At 37.4% G+C, this 13,175-nt stretch overlaps 1 gene segment (V, D, J or C); it reads right to left on the reverse strand.

Moving 5' to 3' along the window:
• Positions 1–1,160: 1,160 nt before the first annotated feature.
• LOC120613930 (T cell receptor alpha variable 18-like) lies at positions 1,161–9,910 on the reverse strand. The segment is given in 3 exon segments: positions 1,161–1,292; positions 9,335–9,636; positions 9,769–9,910. Coding segments are annotated over 3 exon segments (480 nt in total).
• Positions 9,911–13,175: the final 3,265 nt, after the last annotated feature.

A 13,175-nucleotide genomic window follows, 5' to 3' on the forward strand; every position in this document is an offset into this window, starting at 1 on the left:
TTGACCTATGACAACCACTATTCTATTCTTGATCCGTACAATTTTGTTATTTCAATAACGTCAAATAAATGGAATTACATAGTAAATTTTTGAAATTCTTTTTTTAAAGTCTTAGTCTGAAGCTTTATGTATTTGCTGTGACCAAGTAATTAGCTCAAAGCGGTATAACCAAAATGTAGTTTGAGGACTTCTCATAGAGGAGTGAAAAAAAACCTTTCATACTTTGAGCTTGCAAATATCCCTTTTTATACTTACTACGATTTCTATACTGAAAAAGTAAATTTAAAAATATAGTACCAGAACCAAACTCTTCTCAGCTCACCAGCCTCTGAAATCCCCCATCATGTATCACAGGGCAATTTTCCAGTATGGATTTGGAAAATGATTACAGCCATTTTATGATTAAGGATAATCATAATCCTTCCTAACATTCACATTCTTTAAACCATAAAATTCTCTGCGAGAAGTGTCCATCCATCTTTAAATCATTAAACTGAACAGAAAGTGGGACCCTCCTTCCTTGTCTCTAAATTCTATCCTGATAACTGAATGTGTGTTTCTTGAAGAAAAGAATGTTGTCTGCAAATTGTCCCAAGAATGAAAAATCCCTCTTTTTGTTCTTACTGTTTGCTAAAATTACATGCTTTCATCTTCCTCTTCTCACAGTCACAGTTCCAAGGCCAAATAGCTCAGTTCCCCCAGAAGGGAGTGTTGTTTTTATCTGCTGTCCCAGGGACAGAGTCCCAATTTTGCTCTCATGGGAGGATTTTGAAAAGACCAATATTAACAACTGAAGTTAAGAATCCAAGAGCTGCAAAAGGCTCTCAATTGAAATAATGCAGCCCTTGTAACCAGAGTCGGGAAATTAGAAAAACAGGCTCACTTTCTTTAAGTCTTGACCTAAGAGTCCCGATGGTAAAACTATCTACCCCAAAGCTAAGTAAATCAACTGGATCACTAGATTTGAAAGACAAAATACACAAAGAAGCAGAGCAAGTCATGACAATGCTGAAAACAAATGGCAACAGATAGTTTGACCTCATCTGGTTACATGCAAGGCCAGCAGCTAATGTTTGGAGAACACCTAACGTACAAAGGCCATTTCATTTGTGCCCCAGAAATTAGGATGGAAAGAGAAAGTAAGGGGACACAGAACTGTGTTAACTGTGACTTTCTTTCATCCTGGACACCTCACCTGGTGCCCCACCACCAACTCCCACCACCACCACGACTATTAGCTTAATAGGACTCGGGTCTCCAAACCTGAAAATAGTGCCATATAAGGGAAATCTCTAAAAACAGAAAGGGAAAAACAGCATATGCAAACAGAAAGAGTGTTCTCATGGTGATGAGAAGTGGACAATGCAAGAAATAATTGATCTATACTTACTTGATAGCATCCAAAGGATAAAACTCTCCATCTATTGATGTTATCAATTAATTTATTCTTCTTTAATCGACAAATATCTGTTATCCAACCACTATGTGATGAGTACTGTATAATGTACAATACATTCATGTGTCCTGATCCTATGGAGCTCACAGTTCTGAGCATAACAGGAATTTAAAAAATCTATACAAAAGTATAGATATAGACATAGATATGTAAAAATGGACTACATAATTGTCTTGGACTTTGGCAAGGACCCTCAAAACATGAGACCACATAGAGAACATAATACATGTGTGGGGATGTTTGCAAAATATATGAAACCTATTTTTTTGAAAACTTCCCTTAGCCTATTATTCACAATAAAGATATATGAGAAAACTGAGAATTCACTAAAGAATAGGAGAGAATGGGAGTAAAGCTGTGGTGTTGTGGCATTTCCAGTCTTCCTCAAGCCAAATGAGAGATTTAAGAGATTGCCCTGAGAATTTGAAATGAGTGCCCTAGAGTATTTTGAGAGTCATGCTGGGTTGCAATGATAATTTCTCTCACTTTACTATGTTTATGGCTTATTGCATTATTTTTATCAATGCATATACATAAACAAATAGGTGACTTTTTTATTTGAGTGTAAGGCAAGGCAAAGTAGACGGTGAGGCCTGGTGCACAGATATAAATATGTGAGTCTTATAAGAATGAATAAAATGCCAGAGAGAGGAGGAGAGAGAGGAGAGAAGAGAGAGAGAAAGAAGAGAGAGAAAATAACATAAGTAGAGGAGGTGGCCTAAGGCAAACCTTGCAGACTTCTAACAGTTAATAATTATAAGAAAGATAAGAGTGTGTACAGGAGTCAAAGAGGAAGCAGCTCAAGAAGTAGGTAAAACATCCAGAGAGTGGTTTGCCAGAGGAGTTTGAGAAAGAGAGAGTTTTAAGTAAGAGTAAATGTTCATGACTCATCTGCCAAAAGTTTCTGAGAGGTCAGCTATGATGAGAAATAAACATTTCTGTTGATGTGTAACACAGAGTTTATTAGTACTCTTATTGGGGTATGACTAGTAGAAGAATTAAAATCAGATATATGTATATACTTTGATCCAGAAATTCTAACATATATGCCAGATAACAATGTGTAAATGTGTTCATCAAAGAGCACGTATAAGAATAGTCATAACAACACTATTGATAATAACCAAAGTCTAGAAAAGTCCAAGTAACCATTGAAATAGATAGATAAACAAACTATGGTATATTAATATAGCAATGAGAATAAATAAATAAATAAACTGTAGATAAATCTCAGAAATATAATACAAAGAGAAGAATCCTGATAGAAAAAAATCCAAATTATGTTATTCTATTTATATAAAGTTCAAAAACAGGCAAAACTAATCTACTTATGGAATTGTGGCAGGTAATGAACAGGAGGGAGCAGAGGAGTGTTTCTAGAAAACGAAAGTACAAACAAGAAAGAGCATGAGACACAGCTGCAGTCTCCGGGAGGCACTAAATCCTTTAAAGGGAGCTTCCTAAAGTCCTTTTTTAAACACCAGGACAGATCTGGGGTACAGTATGACAAACATCAACTTGGACAGTACTGGTTGGAACGGGAGACATTTAGGTATTGTCTTCCACTTTAGTACAATCACCATAAAAAAATTTTTTTTCTAAAAAAGATCTTTCACCAAATGATTTACTTCAAGATAAAGAATGGAAGGTAAAGATGCTTTGGATGAATGGCATATTTAGACATGTGCTCTGAGACAGAGGGAGAGCAGTCTCCTTAGAACAGAGATTCTCCTCTCAAACACCCTGTCTCTGCTGACAGAGCTCCTACGTCTTCTTGTCCAAACTGAGACTCTCGCCCAGGTGTTCATTGCTGGGGGATGCCTCATGATGCAATCTGAGGATTTGTGGGGCTCCCACAGGTGCCCACATCATTGTAGCCTCTCTCAGAGCACAGAAATACATTGCTGAGTCCCCAAGCAGTAAGGCCATGTTGGTGAAAGGGATGGAACTAGTTGGTTTTGGGAAGTTCAAAAAATACTGACCCTCTATTACATTTTGCTTGTAAGACCCCCGATCGATAAGAAAATCATTTTTCCACTTGGTGTTTGTCTGTACCAGAATAAATAATAACTACTAGCTTCATATATGCAATTCAAGGTCACAGCCTCCTTCTTCAGCATAGAAATTGCAGGCTATTTCGACATGTATATGAGTTTAATTGAATTGATATAATGAAGTGACCATTTGTCGTATTCAGACCATGCATCTAAGATGAACTTGCAAGTTTCATTAGAAATACAATTATTATGATTATGGTGACTTCTGAAGACAAATAGTCATCCATCTTTTGTACAGTGGGATGTTTTGTTTTGTGTTGTATCCAGTCAAAATCTACAGTAAAATATGCCCACAGAATTTTCTTCCAGACAGGAAGATAAAACTATTCACTCTAAATCACCATAACTTTTCTCCCTACACTTTAAGGCATTGGTTTCTGGGAGAAATTATACTGGATAAAGCTACCTGTCTGCTTAATGCCATCACAGCAAATTTCCTGGTTGACAAACTTGGTCTAGCTGAATGTGTCTAACAGCATTCGATAGTAAGTCTGCACTAGAAAATCTTGCTTTCAAATAATGTACTACTCTACAGTCAAAAAGAGTGCAGTCAAACTTCACCAGACCATGCATTCTTATTTTCTTATATCAAAAGTGTAGCCATTCAAAAATTGCAAACATATCTTCATCCTACTGCTGCAGCAGCCATGGCTCCAAGGCTTTCACTTAGAGCACACCCCAAGAGCTTTATATTTCAGCTGCATGGAAGTTGGTGTCTGATTTACCTGGTGCCAAGATGCTGATTTATGATTGTGATTCAGTTGACTGCAGCTTTTAATCATTAATTTTTTCTTTTTTCTAAATGAACATATTAATTAAGCAACATCTAACATCCATGATAATTATGAGAAAACAGATTTTTTTTTTTTAAAGCTCAGGATGGTTCAACTAGTGATAAAAATATCAAAAAGAGGTTGCCTGTAGGAGAAAGGATTTGACTAGAAAGAGGCACCATGGGACTTCGGAGGTGAAGGAAATGTTCTATATATTGTTTTGTTACATGGGTGTAAATAATTCTCAAAACTCGTTGAACTGAACACTTAAGATCTATGCATTTCATTGTGGAAAAAAATTATACCTCAATAAAAAAGAAGTGAACCAAAATAAAATAAAATACACACAAAGAAAATTCATTCCTCCAGCTTTCTAATTGTTGCAGACATTTATTTATACTTTACTAATTGTTACAGAACAGCTGGAGTTTGTTGCAAATCACAACGTACTACCCACCCCTCTGACAAGTGCCTGAAACAGAGAATGGACAAAGACTAGCTGGATTTCACTATGCTCTGAAAGGGTAAATAGATACAAATAAAATGATTAAAGAAAATGGAAGATCATATAGCTCGAATATAAAGATCAACGCCTACACATAATAATATGAATAGATCTCACAAAGGCAAAATTGTGTAAAAAAAAAAGCCACATACAAGAGAACGTGCTAAATGATTCTAAGTACATTAGATTAGAGAAATCTAATCCATGCAGTTTGATGTCAGGACAGTGGTTACTAGGCGTGGCCAAGACAGGAGTATCCTGGCCTATGGGTGCCGGTTACCTGGGTTTTTCCAATTCGTGACAATTCATCATCTGGTTCTATAATTATGCAGGTGCACATTTCTCCACGTGTAGCTTACTTTATTTTATTTTGGTTCCTTTTTTATCGAAGTATAATTTACTTACAATAAAATGCACAGTTCCTAAACGTTCATTTCAATGTGTTTGAGAATTTTATATACTTATGTGATAACCACTCAAACAAAATAGAAAAGATTTCCATAATCCCAAACATCCCTGGGCCTCTCTCCAGTCAAACCCTCCTGTCCAGAGGAAATCACCTTTTGACTTGTATCACCATAGTTTACTTCTTTTTGTTCTTGAATTTCATATAAATGGAATCATACAGTATTGGGTGGGAGCATCTGGCTTCTATCGCTCAAAATAAGGTTTTAGAGATCCATCCTGTGTTGTGTGTATCAGTCAGTGCATATTCAATCCTTTTTATAACTGAGTAATATTCTTTTAAACCATAATCATTTACATAGTCTGCTGCTGGTAGACATTTGGGCTGTTTCCAGTTTGTGGGAAACATGAATAAGGCCGAGACAAACATTTTGGTATGAGTCATTTGTGGGTCTATGTTTCACTCCTCTTCAGTAAATACCTATGAATGGACCTGCTGGGCCATAGCAAATCCCCAAAGTGATTGCATCATTTGACAATCCCACCAGAAGTTCATGAAAGGTTCAGTTACTTTACATATTTGCCAGTATTTGAGATGGTCCGATGGTTTGTTTTCTGCCCTTTTAGTGGGGATGAATGGCATCTGAATGTGGATTTAATTTGCATCTCCCTGATGACTAAGGATGTTGAGCATTTTTACGTACTTATTAGTCATCCCATTTACATATTCTGTTATTGTGTTATCTTTTCATTGTTGATTTATGAGAGTTCTGTATATATTCTGGAAATACTCTTTTTTCAGATGTATCTTTCTGGATTATTTTTTCCTCAGACTTTACATTACTTATTGGTTTTCTTAATATTATCTTTTGAGAAGCAGAAATTTAAAATTTTGTTCATGTCCTACTTATTAATCTTTCTTTTTTTAAGGTGTATGACTTGATTTTTAAAAAGTATAGTTAACATACAATTTTACATTAGTTTCAGGTGTGCAATATAATGATTCAACATCTATATACCTTATAACATGATCACCACAATATGCCTAGAAACCATCTGTACAAAGTTATTACAATATTATTGACTATATTCCCTGTGCTCTACATTACATCCCCATGAATTATTTATTTTTTAACTAGAGGTTTGTACCTCTCATTCTCCTTCGCCTTTTTCAACCATCCTCCCATCCCCTTCCCCTCTAGCGACGATCAGTTTGTTCTATCAATGGATCTGTTTCTGTTTTGTTTTGATTGTTTGTTTAGATTCTACATGTAAGTGAAATCCTTTGGGTTTTTTCTTTCTTTGACTTATTTCACTTGGCATAGTACCCTGTAGGTCCATCCATGTTGTTGTAAATGGCAGGATTTCATTCTTTGTTATTACTGAATAATATTCCACTGTATATATAGCACATCTTTTTATTTATTCATCTGTCAATGGACACCATAGGTTACTTCCATATCTTGGCTATAGTAAATAATGCTGCAATGAACATACGGGTGCATATGTATTTTCAAGTTAGTGTTTATGGTTAGTATATTTTGTACATTGCCAAAGAAATCTCTGCTTACTGTGAGGTCTCGAAGGTATTCTCTGCTTGTTTTGTGCTATTTTTAGTAGGAGCTTTGAGATTAAAATGTCTTTAACTTATCCTAGTCTGCTTTCAAATAACAAGTTCTCTTTATGAGAAAATATGTTCCTGTTGCAACTGAATATGCTATAAAAGTACACAACTTTGTTTTTATTTTGACTTAAAGAGACAGTAGCTTTTTTAAGTTAATAAAGTTAGTAAAATTATCAACAAAACTCTAAAAAATTTACCTAGATATCTACCTTTTCTGGTATTCTTTGTTTCTTTTTGTGAATCTGACTTTCCGTGTGATGTTATTTCCTTATGGCATGAAGACTTTCTTTCAACATTTCTTGTGCTGCGGGTCAGCTGGAGACAAGGGATCTTGTTTTTGTCTCTGAAAATATAATTAATTGGTCTTTATTTTTAAAGGATATTTTTGCCAACTATAGAATTATGGGAGATCAATGTTTGTTTTGTTGTCATTTAGTTTCCATCATTTGGGGTAAAAAAAAAAAATCAGTCATCATTTGTATTATTGTTTCTGAATGCACATAATATATCTGTCTTTTTCCTTGACTGCTTTTAAGATCTGATCTTTAATTTTTTTTTCAGAATTTTGATTGTGACATGTCTAGGTGTGGCCTTCTTTGTATTTATCATACTTGGGATCATACTTCTCTAAAAAAAAGTCTTAAAAAAGATAAGGACACTAATTCCATCATGGGGCCCCACCCTCATGACCTCATCTAAACCTAATTACTTCTTAAAGGTGCTACCTCCAAACATCATTACATTTGGGATTAGCAATCCGGCATATGAACTGGGGGTGCTGGGACACAAACACTAAGTCCATAACAGAGAACTAGGCAACCAATGTCAGAACCACCCACATCCTAGGGGCAGGGAGCAAAAGAAGAAATACTTGATTTCTCTTTCTTTCCACCCACAGATCTCTTGCAAGTTTTTATCGGTGGCTGAATGCACTAAGATGCCAAACGCAAGAAAAGCCTGGATGATGTCATCGATAGGAGCTGGACTATCAGGGCCTAGAAGAAGACAAACAATGGAGAGGAAGACTGGATTTGGGTGAAAAGGCAAACCAAGAATAACTAGCAAAGGGGTAAAGGAGGGAATAAATCCTGTGTATCCTTGCTCTTGTCTCAATGAACTCCTCACCTTACAGCTCACCTGAAGTCATAAGGCCAGTAAAAAGAATCCAAGAGAATTCGCCATTGTTTCTTATTTGAATCGAGAGTTCATTCTAGGTTTTGAAGTTTGACCAGTGTCCAGGTGACCTTTGTTCTCCTATGTAGTGCTACAATAGCTCAAATTTGGAATCCAGAAACATGGGGTCATCTTATCCATTTGGCTTGCCAGTTAATAATAGACAGGGTATATCTTCCTCTTATAGACTGAATTGTATCTGCCTAAAATTCCTATTCTGAAGCCCTAAACCCTGAAGTGACTGTATTTGGACACAGGGCCTTTAAGGAGGTAATTAACATTAAGAGAGGTCATAAAGAAGAGGCCCTAATCCAGAGGAAAGGCCATGTGAGGACACAGCAAGAAGACAGCTATCTGCAAGTCAGGAAGGTGCACTCAGAAGAAACCGGCATCTCTGGTTTTTGATCTTGGACTTCCCACTCTATAGACGAACATGTTTTCTTCTTGTGAGAGCCATATATGGTCTCTGCACAGGGATCATTCTTGTTTTACAGTAAAATACATGAGAATATTGAAATATTTTAAACTAATGTTTTAGTTTAAAGAGCTGAGATGGGTCGAAATCCTGTCTTCCTTTCAGATGAATTATCTTAGAACCTATAGCCCAAATCCAGGTGAGTGACATATCACATCCTTGGGATTTAAACATCTGGGCGATGGTGTAGGAGACAGAACATGGAGAGTGACACAGCCTTCCCCGATTGGCTGCCTCTCACCTAGTGTGCAGTGTGGGCAGGAAGAGGGGATGTCCTTCCGTGCCCTGACCTGTGAACGCCTCCACAGTCGTGTTTCCTCAGCATCTGTGTGAAATGAAGGGTTAATGGGGAGTTGAATTAAACTTTCTGCAGCAAGGACTGAGCCAGAGAGGGCCAAAGCCTGTCTTAGTTGTCGAGGGTTGGTCAGGACAGTAAAGATCATAGTCTATATCCCTCGTTTGGTTCATGAAATTTTGCATGAAAAGTATAAGATTACTGGGGCTTTTCAATCGTTAAGTAGTTAAAATGACTTGGTAGAGATTAATCCCATAACAGTTTTCCTGGAAATGTCTCCTTTGAGGGGTTTGGAGAATGGAGAAGATGGGAGCCATTCGGGCTGAGCCAGGGATCAAAGTTCTGGTTCTCTTTAACACTGACATCCACCCTATCTTACCTGCAGAGCAAGTCCCACCTTCTTAGGTTCCTAGGAATTACCTGAGCTCGGTTCATTCTCCTGAAGAAAAACTAAATAAACTCAACACTGCTTAGGGAGAGAATATAACTCTTCCTTCCAGGGCTGCGCACAGCCAAGCCCCACCTGCGCTCCTCTGGGTTTGTGTTCAGCTCCCCCTGCAGTCCCCCTCACTGTGTCACTCAGAACACAGTAGTACACAGCCGAGTCTGACATTTGGACCGAGGATTTCTGCAGGTGGAAGGAGCTGTCACTCTTAACAAGCTGGGCCTGAAAACTTTGAGACTCTGTCCTCTGGTTGTCTCTTGTGCTCTTCAGGAGGAGTTGGAGAGGTTTATTGAGATACTGGACATACCAGAACAGGAAAGGATCTGAATAACTGGTCTGGTAATTGCAGTTCAGGACCATAGGTGTCCCCTCCAGGAGGGTAACAGGGCCTTCTGTCTGGGTCACTGAGTCTCCTCCATTGGTGTCTCCTAAAAAATAATTACGTTGTTTTATTTAAAATGTACATTAAGAGAGTTTTCAGCCAGAGAAGAAAAGTAAAAGTTATCTAAGATTATAGGAAAATAAAAAATCATTACTATTTAGGATAAAATGTCACTTACTGAATATTAAGAAGATCACAAGAATTGAGCAGGTGGCAGAAAACATGTTGGCAGAAGAAAATGATCCTTGCTCCCTGGAACACACCAAATGCAATAAGGCTAGTCTCCAGCGAGATCTTATAGAAACTTCTCACTCACAAATTAAGAGTCCCTTTCTGTACAGCAAGTCTCTCTTGTTGCTACAAAGGTAACGCAAAGCAAACCACCACCTGGGTACGAACAAAAACCACATCTGAAGGAGGCAGCGCCTTCTGGTGGCTCTCCTTCAGATTGCACCAGAGCCATGTCCCTTCTTAGTAACAGCTTGAGGAGTAGATACAGGAGAATGGTCTAGGAAATTAAGTAGAAAGCACTAAACATTCCCTCTACAGGTTAACTAAAACTATTAGGTTCACTAAAAGTTCGAAAATAGTTAACTATTACTTCCATCATTTTCTGCATGGTACAGATCTATAGCTTCCCAAATAATCCTGGGCACAACTTTTAAGTGACATAGTCTGAGGTCTAGTCTGAGGACACATTGCAAATATCCCTATGGTTCCCATGGGTCAGAGAAGGAGTCCTCTGCCTACAAAGTGCTCCCTACTCTCCTCCAGTCATTTACCTGAATTAGATCTATTCATCCCCCAAGATTCAATCAACATGCCACAGAAGAAACATTATCTAATGCAGTTGTCAACTTGTGGTTGAATGACCAGGTATTTTTCCCCAATCCATCATGGACTCATACATTTGTTAAATACAGTTAAAATAAATTACTTGACTTCTGTTTCACTGATAAAGGTAGAGTGCTTTGGAATTGACCTTCCTACTAGAAGACTAGACAAAATAAATGAAATGATTTTGGGACATAGGACTACAAGTAGTACGGAGGTAAAGAAAACAGATGAGATGAGCCCTAACATTGCCCCAACTTGCTCCCTGGAGCATCCTGAAAGGTTCAGTATCATCTAGCCTTTGATATAAATAAATTAACTTTCGTATTAATATATCTTAATTATACATTTTATAAAATGAATCTCAAAATCAAAAAGTTCTCCATTTTGCCTGAAACTTGAATTATTTGAGGAGTGGGTTTTGGAAGTGGATCGATTTAAAGTGGATCGATTTTGGAAGTGGGTTTTGGCAGTGGATCATTTAATTGTGATTCAATTGTGGTTCTTGAAGCCCATTGCCTCTATCTCTGCTGGCATCCTTTGAATCTTTTTTAAATTTAGAGCCTAGGGTATGGAGGTAAAATTAAGACTGCCCTGATCTTAGAAGGGCTCTTTCCTCCTCCCTATTCCCCACAGCTAGATATTTTGGAGATGCTGTGATTCTTCTAACAATTCAGGTTTTTCTACAAAAGTCCCATAGAGCAGAAGTAGTATGCCTTTGTCAGTTCTTGAGCTGAATGGGGGCCATGTTGAAATAAAACGACTCAACTCTACAGAGTCCCCTAAGTGCTTTGTCTGATGCTGTGAGGGATATAAAAGTGTAAGCACATTTTAAAAACTGTATAACCTTTTTAGAGTGATAAGATATAAACTTATCGCCAGGAAATTCAGTACAGAGAGCTTAGATGAGAATGAGTTCTACCCTTGAAACTGGGATCACTGGTTTAAGTCACTTCACCTCTTTGAACCTTAGTTTTTTTAAAATCTCTAAAATGAGATTAATTCTCTCTACTTTGTCTTGCTCATAACATTATTATAAGGAGCAAATGAGTTAATGTGTATGAAAGCGCATTGTAAAATTAGGTGACGCAACTGAAATATTTAAAAAAATATATTGGATAATTTATCTAGTCAAAGGAATTAAAGTGGCACTGCCTGCCCCCCGAGAATAGCACTTTTATATTAAACATCAGTCATCTGCTCTTCCTGTCTCTGGACCTGGGGCTTGTCCTTGTGGAGCCAGCTGCAAATGGGGGTATTTACCAGAAGCCATCTAGATCCGCTGTGTGGGGTGACTTTTCAAACAGTGTCAAGATGTCTCTGCCTTTTCAATAAAGTGAGCTTTGATTCTCTTCTTGAAAAACATGTCAAGAACCAGCTTGGTGTTTTAAAAAGAGTACATAATTGAAAATCTGACGCAGGCCCTAGAAACAACTCGGCCTTTTATATTAATAACGGTCATCATGAATTGAGTCCCTGCCATGTCAAGATGCCATGCTATATGTACCTGTGCTAGATTTATGTATATGTGTGCGTGTGTGTGTATATATTTAATTCTTTAATAATTTTATAGTAATATACATTTATATTTTTATTTCTTTACTCAACTCCATGAGGTAGGTTCTAATATCACCATTTTACACAGGAAGAAACTGAGGCACAGATAGGTTAAAGAATACATCAAAAGTCAATCTGCAATGGAGATGACAGGATTTGAATCTAGCCAATTTCAAATGTTTAGTTTTATTAAGGAAAATTTCAAATGTATGCAAAGGATACAGTTTGGAACATTAAATCCTCATGTTCTCATCACTCAGTTTCATCAATTATCAATCTTTGGTCAATCTGGTATAATTTATACCCCCATCTACATTTCCTCATCCATATATTTTTAAAATCCCAGATACCATAGTCTTCAATTATTTTAGTTCATATCTCTAAATTTTGATATTTAAAAACACAGCCACAATGCCATCCTCACACTTAAAATTAATACTTTAGCACAATCAAGTCTCCAACACGTGTTCAAATGCCAATTTTTAGTTCGTTTGATTCAGAATCCACTTAAAGGCCTCACATCGTGATTGCTTGCTATGTTTTTTAAGCCTCTTTTAGTCCATAGGTCCCCTCATCCCATTTCACTCCTTGTAGTTTATTGTTGAAAAAAGTCAGGTTTGTCCTATGGAGTTTTTCATACTATGGATTTTGCTTATTGTATACTTTTGATGAGCTTAATACGTTCCTCTGTCCTTTGTGCTTCCTGTAAATTGGTGATCGTTTCGAAAAGGCAGTATCTTTTTAAATCTAGTAAACAACAAACAAAGATGGTTTTCACTTGTTTAGGAAGCCCGTTGGACACTATTTCACGTCCCAGTGGATCTTGTTTCTCTCTGTTTAGAAATGCTGATGAGGACTGGAAATTACAGAGTAACGATGGTGTGAAACACAGGAGATTCCACCCCACTTCAGAGGATAGTACTGTCCACCCCAAGGACATCTAACGCTGATGGACAATTTTGCTCTTTTTCAAAGAAAAGAAAACTTTTGTTATGAAATCAAATGTAGGGGTTTTTAAAGAAGACGTGGAGGGTGGGCACCCAGCTTTTGAACCCACACCCCACTGTCTGGAAGAAGATGGGAATGAGGGCAAGCACAGCAGCACATGTATTGAATGGACAGGGTGCACTAGACGCCAGGTAAAAGGCAAACCGCTCCACGTAGCAGAGTGAAGCAGGATGAGGGGTCAGGTTC

The sequence above is a fragment of the Pteropus medius genome, unplaced genomic scaffold (genome assembly GCF_902729225.1).
Source record: "Pteropus medius unplaced genomic scaffold, Ma_sr-lr_union100, whole genome shotgun sequence".
NCBI lineage: Eukaryota > Metazoa > Chordata > Mammalia > Chiroptera > Pteropodidae > Pteropus > Pteropus medius.